The 20617-nt window shown below is 41.8% G+C and overlaps 1 protein-coding gene across 1 annotated transcript in view; it reads right to left on the bottom strand.

Annotated features, from left to right (window-relative positions):
• Window positions 1-20617, bottom strand: part of pecam1a (platelet and endothelial cell adhesion molecule 1a) — a 92093-nt gene that overhangs the window by 47198 nt on the left and 24278 nt on the right. Inside the window, 2 exon segments of the mRNA XM_080209333.1 lie at window positions 3771-4058; window positions 18059-18355. Of these exon segments, the coding sequence (XP_080065459.1) occupies window positions 3771-4058; window positions 18059-18355 (585 nt within the window).

Genomic DNA, 20617 nt, shown 5'->3' on the forward strand with positions numbered 1-20617 from the left:
AGAAATAAGAGCAGGAGTAGGCCATCCAGCCCCTCGAGCCTGCCCCGCCATTCAATAAGATCATGGCTGATCTGTCGCGGCTCAGTTCCACATTCCCGCCCTCTCCCCATAACCCTTGATCCCCTTGCCTATCAAAAACCTATCAACCTGCGTCTTAAATATATTTAGCAAGGCAGCCTCCACCACTTCAATGGGCAGAGAATGCCAGAGATTCACCACCCTTTGAGTGAAGAAGTTCCTCCTCAACGCCGTTCTAAACTGCACCCCCCTTATCTTGATGCTGTGTCCTCTAGTCCTACTGTCCTTTCTGAGCAGGAAGAGCCTCTCCACCTCTATCCTATCCATCCCATTCATCATCTTATACATCTCAATGAGATCTCCCCTCATTCTTCTAAACTCTAACGAGTACAAGCCTAGTTTATTCAGCCTCTCCTCATAGTTCAACCCCCTCAACTCCGGTATCAGCCTAGTAAACCTCCTCTGCACTCCCTCCAAGGCCAAAATATCCTTGCGCAAGTGCGGCGACCAAAACTGCACACAGTACTCCAGCTGCTGCCTCACCAGTACCCTGTACAGTTGCAGCAAGACCTCCCTACTTTTATATTCAATCCGCCTCGCTATAAAGGCCAGCATCCCATTTGCAAAAACCCTGTCTGCAGGTGCAGCAGGTGATCAAGAAGGCAAATGGAATGCTGGCCTTTATAGCGAGGGGGATAGAATATAAAAGTAGGGAGGTCTTGCTGCAACTGTACAGGGTACTGGTGAGGCAGCAGCTGGAGTACTGTGTGCAGTTTTGGTCGCCGCACTTGCGCAAGGATATATTGGCCTTGGAGGGAGTGCAGAGGAGGTTCACTAGGCTGATACCGGAGATGAGGGGGTTGGCCTATGAAGAGAGACTAAATAGAGTGGGTCTGTACTCGTTGGTGTTTAGAAGGATGAGGGGGGATCTTATAGAGATGTATAAGATAACGAAAGGGATGGATAGGGTAGAAGTAGAGAGATTCTTCCCGCTTAGAAAGGACAGCAGGACTAGAGGGCACAGCCTCAAGATAAGGCGGGGGAAGTTTAGATTGGAGTTGAGGAGGAACTTCTTCACTCAAAGGGTGGTGAATCTCTGGAATTCTCTGCCTGTTGAAGTGGTGGAGGCTACCTCGCTAAATATATTTAAGTCACGGATAGATAGGTTTCTGATAGACAAGGGAATTAAGGGTTATGGGGAGAAAGCGGGAAAGTGGAACTGATCCACTTCAGATCAGCCATGATCTTATTGAATGGCGGGGCAGGCTCGAAGGGCTGGATGGCCTACTCCTCCTATTTCTTATGTTCTTACGCTATCTGCCATCCTGGCTTGGGTCACTGCTGTGTGGAGTTTGCATATTCTCCCCATGTCTGCGTGGGTTTCCTCCGGGCGCTCCGGTTTCCTCCCACAATCCAAAGATATGTGGGTTTGGTGGATTGGCTATACTAAATTACCCCTTAGTGTTGGGGGTGGGGGGGGGGGCGCTAGCCAGGGTAAATGCACAGTGTTATAGGGATAGGTCTTGATGCGATTGTGGTCGGTGCAGACTCAATGGGCTGAATGCCTCCTTCTGCAATGTAGGATTCTATGATTCACCCACTGTTCACTGGGAAGCTCAACCTTCCTTTAAAGTCCCAAGAAAATTCCAACAATTCATCCTGACATTTGGAAACTGATTTCTGATGTCATGCCAAATTATGTTCCCCCTGCTCACCACACTTGCCCACTGCTGGCAGAACCAGAGGATTCCATTTGTTGAATGGGAAACATTGGCATGATCAACTACAATGCTAAATACTGCAAGAAAAAGTGTGACAACAGAAGGTGCGATTTGTAGTCACGATGTGGCAGAACCTTCCACAATAGAAAGCTTGGCAAGTGGGGGAACTTAATTTGGCATGAGGCTAAAATTCAGATTCCCAATGCAAGATGAACTTTAGCAATTATATTCTCTGGACTGGAGGTGAGTCAAACTTCCTAATGAATCACGTTGGGAAGCCCTTTCAGATGCATTAAAATGTCCTGCATACACAGTGATGTAAGTTAGTTACCATTCATGACTGCAAATAGGTGGTGGGCATCTGGCGAGGTAGATTTCTTCTTTGGGAGGCACCTGTAAATGCTAGCATATGCTTGAGACTTGGTGGGCTGGCAACACAAATTGGATGAAGGATGACCTAGGGAGGTGGGGGCGGGGATGGGGGAAGAGGATTAATGTGAAAGGTGGAGCTGTGGCTTGGTGATGGTGGAAAGGATAGTTCTGGCTGCCAAGTTAAATATGATGCCAGATTCTTTTCCCGCATGAAATAAGATCTGGGATGACAACTTCCAGCTTGTTCTCACCATGAGTTCCTCAAAGATGCATATGTAATGTGGTGAACTGTCCTGCCCTTCAGCTGAAATCACTCCAATTGAACTGCCACCGAACTTTTACTATAAAACGGAAGATTCTTCCCAAAAAAGTCTAAGTGACCAATAGGCAGGAATGCAAGAGGTTTTCTCTCCCATTTTTTGGGTGAGCTTTTTAAATGAATTCATGGCACCTTGTGCAATACAGAGGCTGTCAGGTGATTCATGCCATTTGAGGGGATGGGGCCCAATACCTCTCAAGAGGCCAGTATCAGACTGCTCAGGGGGCCATTGGGCATGCGTTGATTCTGAGCTCGGTTGACATCTGCCCCCTGTACCCCCCGCCCACCCTCATCCCGATTTCATCAACCCTGACTTCCCCCAGGACATTGCCAAGCCCAACCCCTTGCTGGCCCCAACTTCTGATGGCAAATTCCAGCTTCCCGATGGCTGGCTCTGGTCTCTGATCGCCAGCCCCACTACTAGTTCCCAACCACTGATGTAAAGTTCCCCCTTTCCTCCCCTCTTATCTCCCCCCATCCTGGGTCTAGTTCCACCCCTGCCTAGCCCCCATGAGGCCCTACCCCTATGGGCCCTGCCAGTGTGCCAGGATGGTAGCCAGGGTGCCCAGTGGGCACTGCCAGAATGCCTGGTGGGCACTGCCAGGGTATCAGCCTGGCACTGCCCAAGTGACCCTGCCACCCAGTCCCCCCAACAAGGCCATCATGCCAGGTCCTGATTGCCAGTGCTCATCTATGCTTCCCGCTGTTGCAGATCTCCACCAGCAAGGTCAGAAGCATAAGTGAGCCCAGGCAATTTTTCCCACGCTAGCTAAATAGAGTTAAATAAGCTAATGAATATTTAAATCAGCCTCGCACCATTCCCCAGCGCAAAGCTGATCATGCCAGTCATGATTCCCGTTTTTGGCCCTCTGCTTAAATTTCCTGGCTCGCTACACTGCTTGACCAGCATAGTGGGCCAGGAAAATCACTTCCAGAGTCTGTGGTCCTCATAATGTTTAATAGTTTGCTAGTCAACCTGTTATGGACATCATGTGATGGCAAAATGCACACAATTCTAGAACCTGATTTAAGAACTCAGCTTATCATCTCTCATAAAAGCAAAATACTACAGATGCTGGAAATCTGAAATAAAAACAGAAAATGCAGATCTGGCAGCATTTGTGGAGAGACAAACATAGTTAACGTTTTGAGTCCACATGACTCCTCAGCTCTGTTTTTATATAATCTTTCTTGTTGCTGTTGGGGCAGTGATAATGTAATGAACACTTGATGACTTGTATTTAATACACAGGTGAGGAAATGATTGGTCAAAAGGAGGATAAATCAAAACTTCTGCAGTGTCATCTCACATTATCAACTTTGACCGTAAGGAAACATACCTTTTACTGTAAAGTTCACTCCTTTGCTGTATTTGAACAAATCCGGAATTTCATTCTCAGCTTTGCACTTGTACTCCCCACCATCTTTGGTTTCATTTATGAGCACATTAAAAGCTGCAGGCTCTCTATTAGACCTTGTGACTGAGTAGATGAATCTTTTGTTTAAGTACAACGAATAGGTTATAGGAAGGGTTCCAGTAGTTGATTGGCAAAGCAGGGTTACCAGCTCTCCTGTTTTATATACATCTTTTAAAAAGTTGCATTTTATTGTTGGGTTGGAAACTGGAACTGAAACAAAAGCACCATGAGATATATTTTTAGAAGAAAAACAAATTCATATCTACATATAATTTTATCACTCATTCTACTGCCATTGGAATTAGAAAGGTCAGCAGACAATGTTACCATACTCGACCAATGATTTTCTACCTATCCCCTATGTATAGACTATAGAGGGTTAACTTTCTTTAAGTTTAGTCACACAGTTCAGAAGTTTTTCAGATTTGGTTCCTGATGTTTATTAAATTAGTTAATCTCAGGAAGTCTTTTTCTGGAGTGACTCCAATCTGCTTCAATATGTTAAGAACATTAGAACATAATAAGAACATAAGAAATAGGAGCAGGAGTAGGCCATCTGGCCCTTCGAGCCTGCCCCACCATTCAATAAGATCATGGCTGATCTGTCGTGGCTCAGTTCCACTTTCCGGCCCTCTCCCCATAACCCTTAATCCCCTCTCTTATCAAAAACCCATCAACCCGCTTCTTGAAAATATTTAGCGAGGCAGCCTCCACCACTTCAATGGGTAGAGAATTCCAGAGATTCACCACCCTTTGAGTGAAGAAGTTCCTCCTCAACTCCGTTCTAAAACGCCCCCCCTTTATCTTGAGGCTGTGCCCCCTAGTCCTACTGTCTTTTTTCAGTGGGAAGAGTCTCTCCACCTCTATCCTGTCCATCCCATTCATCATCTTATATGTCTCAATGAGATCTCCCCTCATTCTTCTAAACTCCAATGAGTACAAGCCTAGTTTATTCAGCCTCTCCTCATAGTTCAACCCCCTCAACTCCGGTATCAGCCTAGTAAACCTCCTCTGCACTCCCTCCAAGGCCAAAATATCTTTGCGCAGGTGCGGCACCCAAAACTGCACACAGTACTCCAGCTGCGGCCTCACCAATGCCCTATACAGCTGCAGCAAGACCTCCCTACTTTTATATTCAATCCCCTTCGCTATGAAGGCCAGCATCCCATTCGCCTTCCTGACCACCTGCTGCACCTGCAAGCTGGGTTTTTGCGACTCATGCACAAGGACTCCGAGGTCCCTCTGCACCGTCGCCTGCTGCAGTTTTTCGCCCCGTAAGTAATAGTCCTTCCTATCATTCTTCCTACCAAAGTGGACCACCTCGCACTTGCCAACATTAAATTCCATTTGCCATTTCCTGGCCCATTCGCCCAGCCTATCTAGATCCTTCTGCAGACTCTCCACACCCTCCACACAATTTGCCGTTCCCCCAATCTTGGTGTCATCCGCAAATTTCGACACCCTACACTCGGTTCCCTCCTCCAGATCATCTATATAAATGGTAAAAAGCTGAGGCCCCAGCACCGACCCCTGGGGCACTCCACTAGTCACCATCCGCCAATCCGAATAGCACCCGTTGACCCCCACTCTCTGCCTCCTATTTGACAACCAATCCTCTATCCACGCTAACACCCTACCCCCAACTCCAAGTCCCCTGACCTTCTGCAATAACCTCTTATGAGGTACTTTGTCAAACGCCTTCTGAAAATCCAGAAAGACCACATCCACCGGCTCTCCTCTATCGACCGCCCTAGACACATCCTCATAGAACTCCAGTAAATTTGTCAGACACGACTTCCCTTTAATGAAACCGTGCTGCGTCTGCTCTATCAAGCAATTGCCTTCAAGATGCCTCGCAATTTCCTCCTTAATGACGGATTCTAACATTTTACCTACCACAGACGTTAAACTAACCGGCCTATAATTCCCTGCCTTTTGCCTGGCACCCTTCTTAAACAACGGCGTAACATTAGCCGTTTTCCAATCTTCCGGCACTTCCCTGGAATCCAGCGACGTCTGGAAAATAACCACCAAGGCATCCACTATCACCTCCGCCATTTCTTTCAGAACCCTCGGATGCATTCCATCCGGTCCTGGGGACTTGTCCACAATCAGCCCCTCCAGTCTGTCGAGCACCGCCTCTCTAGTAACAGTAATGTCATTAAGACCCTCCAGTCACTTAAGCAGGGGAATAATAAATTTCTACTCATGGGTGAGGTGGGGCAGCGGTGATTCATAGGATTAGGTTTACATGATATTTCCAAGGCTCTAATAGCCTGTGTTTATTCATTATTTACATTAACATTTGAAGGGAAACTGATTGGGTAGGTCGATGGAGGGCTGCTGTTTGGAAAATCATGCAGTCTGTGCAAAATTCTGAAAATGGGAGACATATGTGATTTATTCATTCATGCCAGGGAGGTGGCCAAGTAAGCATTCTGTTCAAGAGCAATTAGGGATGGACAACAAATACTAGCTGACATCCCAAAAACAGGATGTACAGACAGGAGACTACACCTGAGTGAGGTAAATAGATTGAGTATTTCAAAATTTGATACAAGTGATAAGTTTAAATTTAGATTAAAAGTTAGGTTGTTTTTCATTCATTCTAGGGATATGGGCTTTGTTGTTTAGGTCAGTATTCGTTGCCCATTCCTAATTACCCTTGAGAAAGTGATAGTGAGGTACCTTCTTGAACAACAGTGTGTAAGGAAATTCCAGGATTTCCACAGCGACTGCAAAACAGGTTAATGAGTGGCTTGGAGGGGAATTTGCAGATGATAGTGTTTCCATGTATCTGCAGCCCATGGCCTTCTAGTTGATAGTCTTCATGGGTTTGGAAAATGCTATCTAAAGACCCTCTTGTAGATGCTACACACTCTGCTGTCCATCAGTGGTGGAGGAAGTTAGTGGAAAGGATGCCAATCAAACTGACTGCTTTGTCCTGGATGACGTTAAATTTCTTGAGTATTTTTGGAGCTGCATTTACCAGGCAAGGGGAGAATATTCCATCACATTCCTAACTGGTTCCTTGTAGTGGAGATGCTGGTGTTGGACTGGAGTGGGCACAGTAAGAAGTCTTACTTCTTACAGAAAAGGAAGATAACCTGGTTTTGTGAAACTTCTTACTAGTTCCTTGTAGATTTTGTAAAGGCTTAGGGGAGTCAGGAAGTGAGTTACTTGCAGTAGGATTATTAACCTCTGACCTGCTCTTGTAGCTACAGTATTTAAAAGGCTAGTCTAATTCAGTTTCTGGTCAATGGTAATGCCCAGGATGTTGATAATGGGAGATTCAATGATGCTAATGCCATTGAATGTCTGGGGCTGATGGTCAGATTTTCTCTTGTTGGAGTTGGTCATTGCCTGACACTTGTGTGGCGCAAATGTTATTTGCCACTTGTCAGTCCAAGCCTGGATATTGTCCAGGACTTGGTGCGTTTGGACATGGACTGCTTCATTATCTGAGGAGTCATAAATGGTGGTGAATTTTGTGCAATTACTAGCAAACATCCCCTTATAATGGAAGGAAGGTCATCGATGAAACAGCTGAAGATGGATTAGCCTAAGACACTCCTCTGAGGAACTCCAACAGTGATGTTCTGGGGTTGAGATGGCTGACTTCCAACTACCACAACCCATCTTCTTTTGTGCTTGGTATAAGTCCAAACAGAAGAGAGCTTTTCCCAATTCCCATTGTCTCAAATTTACTAGGGCTCTTTGATGCCAGAAGAACAAGGAAAATAATGTTAGCAGAAAAATATTGTTGGTAAATGCAGGGGGACTAAACTTTGACAAATCTCTGGAATCTGACAACTAGCAGTCTAAGAGAGAAACCTGTAGAGATATTGGTTGTGATGCCTATAATTTTCCAAAATTCCATGATAAGGAAATGGTCACATTAGATTAGAAGTTGGCAAATTTTTTTCAAGAAAGGAGGGGAGAGAACACAGTGCACTACAGGCTAGTTAGTCTAAAACATCAGTTGTTGGGAAAATGCAGTATTTTATTTTTAAGGATTATTTTTATTTTATTTATTGTTAAGACAATGTACTTGGAAGAGCATAGTATGATTAGAACAAGTAAACAAAGTTTTACAAAGGGGAAATTCTTTTTGACAAATGTATCAGCATTTTTGAGGATTTAACCAGTAGGGCAGGTTAAATGCTGCCCTAACATTTAGGGAAGCATTCCCTAAAAAATGTTTTTTTAGGGAAAGCACTGGTAGATGTAGTATACCTGGATTTCCAAAAAGCAGTCAATAGGATGCCAAAAAAGGAAGTTAAGGGCTCCTGGAGTTTGGGATAGTATTTTGTCATGGGTAGAATATAGGTTAATGGATAGAAACCAGAGAATTGGCATAAATGGGGATTTTTCAAGTTGGCAGTCAGTGGACTAGTGGAATGCCCCAAGGATGTGAGGCCTCAGCTGTTTACATCAATATTAACAACTTAGATGAAAAGACAGAGAGTAATGTATCAAAGTTTGCTGATGCGCAGGCAACCTGTGGGGATGACACAGCAGCAAAGAAATATGGACATGTTAAATGGGTGGACAATGAAATGGAAAATGGAGTATAATGTAGAGAAGTGCGAGGTTATTTACTTTATTCATTAGAATAGAAACGCAGAATATTTTTTAAGGTTTGAAACTTTGATTTTGGCCTTTATTGAAAGGGAATTGAAACACAAGGATAAAAATGTATTCCTACAACTGTAAGGATTCTGTGAGAGTACTGATACTGTGTTCAGTTTTGGTCTTTACATTAAGAAAGAATATATTTGCATCCTGGGCAATACAGTGAAGGTTCACTAAACTGGTCCTTAGGATGAGAGAGTTGTCATATGATGCTAAGTAAATTGGATTTATATTGTCTGGAGTTTAGAAGAGCGAGAGGTGATTTGATTGAAATCAACAAAAATATGAGGAGGCTTGATAGAGATTGTTTCTGCCCATTGGGCACAATCTGAGGATTATGGGCCAATCATTCAGGACCAAGATGAGGACAAATTACTTCACTCAAGGCATTGTGAATCATTGGAATTCTATACTCCAGGGGGTTGTTGAATTCATCACTGAATGTGTGTAAGACTGGGATAGACAGACTTTTGGTCTCTCCAGAATTAAGGGACATAGGAAGTAGAAGAGAAAATGGATTTGCAGCCCAAGATCAGCCATGATTTTATTAAATGGTGACAGGCCATATGGATTATTCCTGTTCCTATTTATTGTGTTCTTGTGTTCTAATGAAAGTATCAAAAGAAAAATTGTGCACGACAAGCTCCCACAAACAGCAATGAGATAAATGAATAACTGATTATCTTTTTGTGGTGTTGATCATAGGCTAAATCAGCTCCTCTGTCTTCAATAATTCAATAGCATTTTTTTTATCCACTTGAGAGCTCAGTTGGGGTCTTTTCACACTTTATTTGAAAGATGGCACTTCCAGGCTCCAACAGGAGAACATTCCCTGAGGATTATGTGCTACATTATGTGCTTAAATCTCTGAAATGAGGCAAGAACCCCTAGCATCATGACTGAAAGGGAACTGTGGTACCAGCACACCAAGGCTGACAATTACTTGTAACACATGGTGACTGAAGGTACCATAGAAGGTATCAATAGCTCTGCTTGTTAGTGTATTGATGGAAAAAATATTTAATACTTGAAAGCTATTTTCCAATTTATAACATTATCATACTAAAAATGTATAACAGTTATAATATTTTGAATCATACGATAACTAGAAACTGAATAAAAGGATTGCATAGAACCTGCAATCTTTGTTACAGTAAACATGGGACAGGTTAATTTATGGTTATTTTAGCTGATGAAATAACATAATAAAGATGTAAATGCAAAGCAACACATAAACAGCAAACCATTAATACATAAAACAACAGAGCTTATTATTTACATATAGAATGGAACTTGACACCTTAGATTCCCAGCATTATCAGTTACTTTTGTGATTTAGGTAACAGGAGTTACTTATTGCAACTTGCAGTAAGAGTGTAAGCAACAACAAAGAAAATCATAGTTCCAAGCATTAAAGGATGTTTAAATAGAAGTAACACCAGTAACTTGCAACTGTTGCCTTATGTAATGGTGCATTGTGGGAAAAATTGTTTAAATTATAAGAAACATTCTAAGGAATCTTGGGATGGCGTTTTTTAATGCTTTTGTTTCTGATTTAAAATGATTAATTTTCCCTTTCACCTTGCATTGTCAGTTGGGCATAGATTTTTTTTTAATAACAGGCAATGCCTTTGATGATTGGAAATACGATCTCATTCAAAAATTGAGTTGAGAGATTTCCAGCTCTGTTTAATTAATCTATGTATCTGTTGTATTTTTTGGTCAACGAATTCTGTATGTTACAAGACACAGCTTATAATAGAGGCTTTTCCAGCACATAGTAGTAACATGTTTTTATAAAAAAAACACAATTCAGTGATGATTCACTGGTTAATTAAAAATATATTCCTTCTGGGCCAAAATAACTACAGTGAATGTGCAAGTCTGGGTTTTCTCAAAAAGCCTCATGAATCTGATGGTGTAGAAATATCGATTTAAATTCATATTTGAATAATTATTTCCTGCTGTCTTGTACTGTTTCGTTCAGTAACCAAAATGTGGTGGGTGATTTACATGGCTCAAAAATATGACGGAATATGTACCAGTCTTCTGAATTTGATGCAATAACACCAAAATATGTGATGCTATCCAGATTAGAGCAAAGCACTATGCTTGTTCAGTGTCGACTCAGTATTCATTCATTTTGTTACTGATGTACTGCAGCTGCAGTATGTACTATCTAGAAGATACAGTGCAGCAACTTGTCAGGCTTACTTCCTAATTGCAGGACACCCCTCCCCGGTTAGGATAGACAACAACATTAATGTCACAACAACACCATCATTTATAAATACCCCTCCTGGACACAGATCTTCTTGGCTTAAATTTCATCATAATGATTGGTGATCACCAGATTAACAACAAGTTATTTATTCACCAACTCAAACAATGTGCAGAATGCTTCAATGTACATCTTCTCTACTAGGCTCTAGGATTGATTCTGATGTACTCAGCCTCAGGATTCCACACTCCCCATCCAGCAGATGATTGGGTCACATGATCCTCCAGACACACACCCCTTAAAGGGCTCATTATTACATCCCTCCCCCTTTACATTCCTTATTACACAATATCTTGAAGAGTTAAATTACTTACACAACATTGACCATAATAAATATTTTTAACACAGTCCATCAGAAACTCAGTCTGTCTGGGAAAGACATAGCTCAGCTGGGTATGAGTCAACACCAGAGGTAGATTGGGTTGGATTTTCTAGAATTTGACTCTATTCTTGTACCGTCACAGCGCTTTCCACTATTTCCTCATGCTCATGTCCAACTTGGTATACTTTAGGCCCCCAGCCAACTTTGCAAATAGATAATCTATTTTGGGATTGGGGTACCAACCAGCTTCGTGGCCTGGTTTACCATCAGCTTGTAGTTTCCTGCATATATGGACAGTCTTGTCTTGTTTGATTACTGGTACAATAGATGCTGCCTTCTCTGATAAGGGCTGGATGATGTCTAAGTCTTCTAAATATGTAAGCTCTGTTTCAGCCTTTTCAAGTAAAACACTGGGCACAAGTCTTGCCCTGTAAAATCTCAGGGCTGCTTCAGGATCAATGTGGATCTTAGACTTTAAATTTTTGATCTTCCCCAACTCTTAGTGAAATATTTCTTGGTATCTTCGAAGGACTTCATGCAGGCTCCCTCTCATTTATTTTAAATTTTATCAGCCAGTTTAATTTAACTTCCTGTAACCAGTCACGCCAAATTAAACTTGGTCCTCTGTCTGTAGCTTACTGGAGTCATGGTTGTTCCTACGATTCGAATAACCTCACCAGTATATGTGGCTAACTTGGCTTCAATGTCCTTCAACCTTAGGAGTTGAACCTCACCTTCGAGATACCGGATGTTTGTTCTCAAACGACCATAGCTGAGGCCCCTGTGTCCACCTTCATCTTCAATGGATGGCCATTCACCAGTAACACCAATGTAATTAAGACTACTTTGCCCACCTTTATGTTATTCATTGACAAGATGTTAGGTTCTCCATATTACGTACCGGAGCTGGATTATTTGCTCTTCTTGCAGGGCCTTCCTGTTTCTGCACTTGTGCCTTACATGCCCTCCTCCTCCAAATGTGAAGCATACTGCTTCTCTGAATCAGCACTTCTCCAGGGAGTGACTCCCCTCTGCATCGGTTGCACTCTGCATTACTCTTAGGCAGTTGTGTTTCTATATTTTTGAATTCTTTCAGATTCAATGCCTCTCTCTTTATTTAAATTAGCCACTCTTGGCACCAATCCTGCCAAACCTGGTGGACCTTGGCATTCTGCATGCTTTGCAGTTCTAAGGCACCCTTGTCTGAGCTTCCCATTGTTTGAGCCATTTCCAGTGCCCTTTTAAAGTTTATTTCTGATAATGCTAACAACTTTTTCCGTATTGCAGTATTATTTACACCACACACTAACCGGTCTCACAACATGTTACTAAGGACTGACCCAAACTCACAATACTCCACTATTTGTCTTAACCTTGCCACATAGGCTGCTTTGTTTCTTCTGGGGTTTCAAACAGCCCAAAGGCTTTTAAAAAAACAGAATGGACTGAGTGGAATTGAATTCGTACTTTTGCAAAATTACTGAAGGCTTAGGGTGCCCCTTAACTACATCCACCAGCTCAGCCAAAGTTTTATTATCAGGAGCATCCAGAGATGTTAAATTTCTGATCAAACCATATGTCTAGTTCCTACACGCGGTAAACGATATAACCTTCTTCTGGTTATTAGGAAATGCAGTCCATTTTGTACTTTTTTAAAGGCTATTTGACAACATGGCAGAAATATAAGATATACATAATTTGAGTTTATCCTGGTTAAACTTTGAACAGTGCAAGAGATATACCTTGGGAGCCTACTCCCATTTGACCAGTCTTTCTGTAGCCATTGGCAAGACAGATTGATAGGAGTCTTGCAGGAACTTAGGTCCAGAAGGAACTTAGAATTCTTCCGTTAGCTTGGAAAAAGTATTGCAAATGCTCCACATACTGTACCCAGTCTTCGGAATTTGCATCAAATGGCTCTAACTTGCTTAAGATAGGCACGTTTCTGATTTCCTCTTTGCCGGTTGGTCCGGAGTGGACTAATGATGGATAATTTCAAACAAGATCTCCTTTCTTACTGTGATTTTATGTGCTTCTGTTTTTGTCTTTGCCAATGTGATAATCGTAATGATTGGTGACCACAGGTTAACAGCAACAATAACTATTTGTTAACTAACTTAAACTATGGATGGAGTGTTTCAATATGCATCTCCTCCATTCAGCTCTAGGATCGTTTCTGATGGTATAAGGCTGCACTGAGCTCTGGAATTCTGTGCTCACTCCCCACTGGGAGATCAGGTCACACGATCCTCTAGCCACACGCCCCTTAAAAGGACTTGCTGCTACAATATCGCTATTTCTTTATCATATATCATGATTATGGAATTCCTTATTTAACACAATCATGGGAACACCATTACTTCACCAATACTTTCACAGGACAACTCACGATGGGCAATAAATCTGGCCTTGCTAGCATTACTCACATCCTAGGAACTAATAATAAAGTAAGCAGTAGCAAAGAGGGATAGCTGGAATACAATTATTTATCTTCAAATATAGAAATTAATATACATATATGTTTTTGAGTTAAAATTGATAATGAAACTGGAATTTGAGACATGATCCTTTGATGCTAGCTTTACCTAATGTTCACTACCTAAGTTCCTGCAAGACTCTTATCAATCTGTCTTGCCAATGACTACAGAAAGATTGGTCAAATGGGACTTTGCTCCCAAGATATATCTCTGGTACTGTTCGAAGTTTAACCAGAACAAACTCAAATTATATGTATCTTATATTTCTGCTATGTTGTCAAACAGCCTTTAAAAAAATAGAAAAAGGACTGCATTTCCCAATAACCATTTCGAGTTGACTATTCAGTAATCTTCTTAATTCAATAGATGAATAATATGGCATCTGGACAAACAGAAATATAAATAAACACAGCTAGTAAAATATTCCAAAAGAGTGAAGGCCCATTCAATAGTGGCCAAAACAATTCATTTGCTACCAAATAAAAATAAAAGCCCTTTGAATTCAATCAAATCTTCTCAGAAAACATTTAGCAGATAACCAAGCTGGCAATTAAAAAGATTGACAAGTTAACATCTGAAACAAGGGCAGAAAATGTTGAACGCTCAGCAATTCAGACAATGTTCACAAATAAAGGATTTAATGTTGCAGGCACAGAAACATAGAAACTAGAAGCAGGAGTAGGCCATTCGGCCCTTCGAGCCTGCTCCAGCATTCATTTTGATCCTGGCTGATCATCGAATTCAATAATCCTGATCCCCTCTTCCTCCCATATCCCTTGATCCCTTTAGCCCCAAGAGCTGTATCTAACTTCTTCTTGAAATCAGACAACGGTTTGGCCTCAATTATTTTCTGTGGTAGTGAGTTCCACACATTCACCACCCTCTGGGTGAAGGCATTTCTCCCCACCTTAGTTCTAAAAGGTTTACCCCTTATCCTCAAACTATGACCCCTAATTCTGAACTCCCCCACCAATAGGAACATCCTTTCTGAATCTATCCTGTCTAAACCTGTTAGAATTTATATTCTTTCTGAATCTACCCTGTCTAAACCTGTTAGAATTTTATAAAATTCTATGAGGTCCCCTCTCACTCTTCTGAACTCCAGTGAATATAATCCTTATCTCCCCTCATATGACAGACCTGCCATCCCAGGAATCAGCCTGATCAATCTTTGCTGTACTCCCTCTAGAGCAAGGACATCCTTCCTCAGTAAGGACACCAAAACTGCACACAATACTCCAAGTGTGGCCTCACCAGTGCCCTATACAATTGCAGCAAAAAAAAAAGCTCATGGGCATAGCCTAGTAAGTGCCAAGTATATATCTGGTGGAACCGATTTCTCATCTTGATAAAACTTATTAGATTTTCCTTCCATGAGTTCAGTGGGTTTGGTAAAAGCTCTCTGATTCAACCTCAAACCAAGACTGAAGGCAAAAACAGAACACCTTCAAATGAAATGACTTTGAGCTACCATCTTATTTTCAGTAAACAGGGACTGACAACAAACCTTTGCATACATTTTGACATCAGTTAGTTCTTGTTTAGCATTTTTAGTAAAAAAAAGGATTCTTTCAAGAATAATAATTCACAGCTGCAATAGAACCACAACTCTGAACTCAAAGTTAAGAAATTTGATCCAGGCAAGAGGAAACTTTAATGCTTAATCTGATATTGATGTGGAAGCAAATGAGAGAAGATTTAAGCTCGCTAGGCATACCATGGTTTATTTGATGAGTACAAATTAATTCTTAAAAAACTGTTATTCTTATATACTACATCTGGCAATGTAGTATCCATTGTTCTATCATGAATACAGGAATTGTAGATGCAGTGACAATCCAAATGCCCTGCCACTCATTAAGGGAATAAATGTTGATTTGGAGACATTGTGGGTGAAGGAGCTAAAGGTGATAGGGAAGGTGTAGTACGTCCAATACCTTTCAAAGCATCAACGGTATGTTGAAAAATACTCTGTTTAATGAGGTTTCCATTAGTGCTTACACTGGTTAGAGAGTTAATGAGCAGTGTATTGTTAGAATTTGGAAGCTGCAATTTAGAGTTATTTACTAAGCATTAGTAATTAATTACATACACACACACAGAGTATTCATAGACAAATCAATAGTATACAAATCTCCTTGATTATTTGAACTCCTTTAAATATTGAATTATCTTTAAAAAACAGAATAGATATTCTAATATCAACTTACAAAATATATGCACACTATGCAGTAAATAGGCCAACAGTTACTATCAATAGATTGTGATCTCTAACAGCTTTAACCTTCTCCATGGTTGCCAATAATAGACACCAATCTTCATGATACTAGAAATGGGGCTATTAATTGATATTTTGCCTTAGAGATTGGGATGCCTGAATGTAAATACATAGGCTCAGAATTTCCTGGAAATGTATGGCCTAATTATGGTGTAAGAGTGATTCTTTTAGGAAATTTGCATGTAACTGTTGGTTTTGCACAAAACATTGTTACTCCTGCAAATTGCCTCAATTATGTGTGGCGTTTCTGAGATTTGCCCATGAAAATTTTCTGTTATTTATTTATATTGTTCCATAGGAAGTGGCATAAATTTCAGCACCATTTCTGTGCAAGTACAATTTGGGAAATTCCAGTCCATTTCAAGTAGAATTTTTCACTGGCCTCTGCTTTGCACTGACTAGCCAATTTCTTCCTTTATAACATTTCCTTTTTCAATCATTGCATCATTGCTCCAGTTGTCCCAGTGTAAACAGTACTTGAGGACAAAAAAAGCTCTAATTAGAGAGGACAGGAAACACCATCACTATCTCACTTTGTATCACTCATTTTTAAAATATTTATTTATGGAATTTGGGCATTGCTCTCTAGGCCAACATTTATTGCCATCATTGGTTGCCCTTCAGAAGATGGTGGTAAGCTGCATTCATGAACCACTGCAGGCCCTTACGTGTAGGTATACCCAGAATGCTATTAGGGAGAGAATTCCAGGATTTTGACCTAGTGACAGTAAAGGAATGGGGATATATGGGGTAGCACGGTGGCACAGTGGTTGGCACTGTTGCCTTACAACGCCAGAGACCTGTGTTTGATTCTTGGCTTGGGTCACTGTCTATGTGGAATTTGCATGTTCTCCCTGTGTCTGAGTGGGTTTCCTCTGGGTGCTCCGGTTTCCTCCCACAGTCTGAAAGACGTGCTGATTAGGTGGATTTAACTGAACAGGCGCCAGATTGTGGCAACTAGGGGAATTTCACAGTAACTTCATTGCAGTGTAATGTAAGCCTTACTTGTGACTAATAAATAAACTTTAATAAATAAACTTAAATCAGAATGGTGAGTGGTTGGAGGGGAACTTCCAGGTAGTGGTGTTTCCAGATATCTGCTGCTCTTGTCCTTCTAGATGGTAGTGGTCTTGGGTTTAGAGTCTAAAGCACCATGGTGAGTTCCTGCAGTGCATCTTGTAGATGGTACACATGGCTGCCACTGTTCATTGGTAGTGAAGGGATTTAATGTTTGTGGAAGGGGTAACAGTCAAGTGGGCTGCTTTGTCTTGGATGATGCCAAGCTTCTTGAGTGTTGTTGGCATCTGGCACAGAAACAGAAAACCTGTTTTATGGTGACAGTTGTTCCCTCACTGGCCTTTGATCAGTGCTTTGAAAGAAGGAGAAAATGTTGGCATTACTCTCTACTGCCCTAAAGTAATATTCAACAGTATCACTGCTCTTTTACTATCAGCTCACAACCAGCCATTGAAAAGGGCAAATGATTGGCTGACAAGGTGGCTCTGATTTATTGAGGTAAAAACAGAAAATGCTGAATAAACTCAGCAGGTCTGGCAGCATCTGTGGGAAGAGAAACAGAGTCAATGTTTTGACTCAGACTCAAAGTGTTAACTCTTTTTCTCTTCCTACAGATGCTGCTAGACCTGCTGAGCTTAACCAGCATTTTCTGTTTTATTTCAGTTTTCCAGCACCTGCAGTAATTTGCCTTTATCTGGTTGGTTGAGGCATTATCATGGAATAAGAAACTATAGGCTGTCCAAGCTCGGTGATTCAAAAAAGGCAATAAGCTTAAACATAATCCTTCTGCTTTCAGAGAATCAGCCCTTGCATATGAATGTATGCCAATTCTAGCAAGTATAAATGACCCATTTTATGATCTCAACTGTTAATCTTAAATAGTTGTTAGTGCAGCTGTTAGCTATTCTAGTTTTCTGTTCCTTTCATCCTGGCAACACCTCAGTCAATCAGCCCACTTGCCAACCAATCGACACATTTTTTCCAGCAGCAAAAATGATTGTGATTATTTGAAATTTGGTATTCTTGCATTTGTCCTGATGAGTGTAAGACAAAAAGTTTTGGCAACATTTCTCTTTATTCAGCAATATTCAAATTCTATATTACCAAGCGATAGTTTAGCTAACAGTTATTGCAGCAGGATTTCTGGTTCATTTCTATGCAAATAAATTTTTTGCAAATAAACAGATCCATTTACCTTACCTTTCACAGATATGTTAACATATTGACTCCTTTCTGTTCGATTTATTTGATTTGCAGTGTTTGATGCCTCACAGAAATACCTTCCTCGGTTTTCAATGTTAACTGAGATAATGCGATGGACTGCTTCAGTAGCATTTAACGTTATTTGATATAAAGGTGCCTCTGATGTAGCTTTGTAAAAGTTGTAAGTTATTGGATAAGTTCCCTTCAACACAGCACATGAAAGATTCAAAGTTTCACCTGCCACCACATTATCAGCAGTGGGTGTTGACTTTAAAGTTGGTTCAGACACTGGTACTGTTATAAAAGAAAAACAAATTCTATCAGACAACTGTCTCATGTACCCAGTATTATAAAGCCAAATTCATGGCCCAATGTAACATGATCAAGGCAATGTTAGCCAGTAGTGCCAGTCTTTGTGCATAATTACTCTAGTTGCTTGTGCAGTTTTGACCTTGTGGAAGAAGCTAACCTAATGAGACAAACACGCACCAGCTGCAATTTTAAGGGATAGAACCATCTAAAGGGAAATGGCCAAATTCAGGGCAAATTTATTTTAATTTGTGAGGAATTTTGAAGCAGTCTAGAAGCTAGCCCTTGAGCCACAGCAAACCTTTCAGCCCACAGAGAGCTTGGGTCAAGTCCCAAATCTTTGTTTCTTTGGCCATCCAATGTGGGATTGTCAGTAAGCGGAGACTGGGAATGTCCCTTCTCACTTTATGTTAGGTTGAGTGAAGAATTGGTACAAAATCTTGCCATCGCACATTGTAATGTGCTTCTGGGCCCTTCTTCCTCTCCACTCAGTTATGACGAGAGGCTGTTAGGCTGGGTTGTTTTCTTTAGTAAGAAGTCTCACAACACCAGGTTAAAGTCCAACAGTTTATTTGATAGTAATCCCACAAGCTTTTGGAATTGATGTTCCTTTGTCAGGTGTGTGGAAGGTTCCACACAACGTGACGAAGGACCACCGTTTCTGAAAGCTTGTGGGATTACTATCAAATAAACTGGTTGAACTTTAACCTGGTGTTGTGAGACTTTTTACTGTGTTTACCCCAGTCTAATGCTGGCATCTCCACATCTTGTTTTCTTTAGAGCAGAGAAGGCTGAGAGGTACCTGATTGACGTGCACAAATTATGAGGGACATAGATAGGGTAGATAGGAAGAAACATTTTCCCTTAGTAAAGGCGTCATTAACCTTGGGGCACAGATTTAAAGTAAGGGGCAGAAGGTATAGAGGGAATTTCAGGAAAATCTTTTTCACCCAAAGGGTGGTGGGAGTCTGAAATTCACTGCCTGAGGTGGGTAGCTCACACATTTAAAAAGCATTTAGATGAGAGATTGAAACATCATAGTTACAAGACTACAGACCAAGTTCCACAAAATGGGATTAGATTAGATAGGTGCCTGATGGCCAGAGTGGAAACGATGGAACAAAGGGCCTCTTTCTGTTCTGTAAAATGCAATTACTAAATTTGTGGATTGGGCATTCCTCAGTTATCAAGAAGAGAATAATCTTCCCCATTGCCTGCTGCAGCTATTTATTCCAATTTTGGTTCTCATTATAAATTTTTATAAGAGGCTGTCAATAACAATAAAACAAACTTAGAGGCTCAAAAGCTCTGGCTGGTGACTAAGAAGATAGGTAGTGACATTTAGGAATATTCCATCATTCAGGTAACTAACTGATTGTACCAAAAAAATTCAAAATGCTGAACGAGCGTGAAAATGGGAGAGAATTGCAAATTTTTTTTGGGTGAGCTCTCAGAAGGAATCATAAGGCATTTAGAAAAAGAATGAGGCAAAATGTGATTTGTGACAGTAGAGGGAGTGGGTGGAATCTATTCATGCTGGGAAGCTGGCTGCTGAGCTCTAGGAGTGCCATTGTACAGGCACCCTGATCTCCTAGTGCACTGTATATAAATGGGAGATCTATCAATGCCCCCCACCGATGCTCCTGGATATCAGTCCCCTGATTATCATCTTGGCCGATCCCCAGCCCCCTAATCACCCCCTCCGATCCAACCTCCTCAGCTGATCTCTACATTGGAAACCCTCAGCTAATCATCGTCCCTGATCGTCCCTCCGCGCCGATCAATGCCCTAGACCCCCTCTCTCGACAGATCAGCAACCCTAACCCTCCCCTAGCTGATTGCTGCCCCTGATACCCCCCTAAGGTCGATCACCACTCTCAATTGACCCCGGCCAATCGCCACCTTCCACTGCCCATCTCTCCCACCGCCACCTTGCGACCACCCCCCCCCCACCCCCCCCCCCCCAAAAGCTGGATACTGGTCCCCATCCCAAATCGCCACTCCCGATTCACTACCCCTACAGAGCTCCTCCGCCTCCCCCATCATGGCCCCACCCCATTATGGGCCCTGCCCCTTTCAAATTCACCCCCTCCCATTAGGCCGCAGCCACTTGGCAAAGTCCGATGGGTAGTGCCAGGGTGTCAAAGGGCACTGTTCACCCCTGCCCCCAACCACTTGGGAGTCTTCAATGGCCTACAGTCCCACCGCAAGGCCATCACGTCAGGTCCCTATTGGTGAGGAAGGTAA

The sequence above is a fragment of the Carcharhinus amblyrhynchos genome, chromosome 21, assembly GCF_965287045.1.
Source record: "Carcharhinus amblyrhynchos chromosome 21, sCarAmb.v2.hapA, whole genome shotgun sequence".
In the NCBI taxonomy this organism is placed as follows: domain Eukaryota; kingdom Metazoa; phylum Chordata; class Chondrichthyes; order Carcharhiniformes; family Carcharhinidae; genus Carcharhinus; species Carcharhinus amblyrhynchos.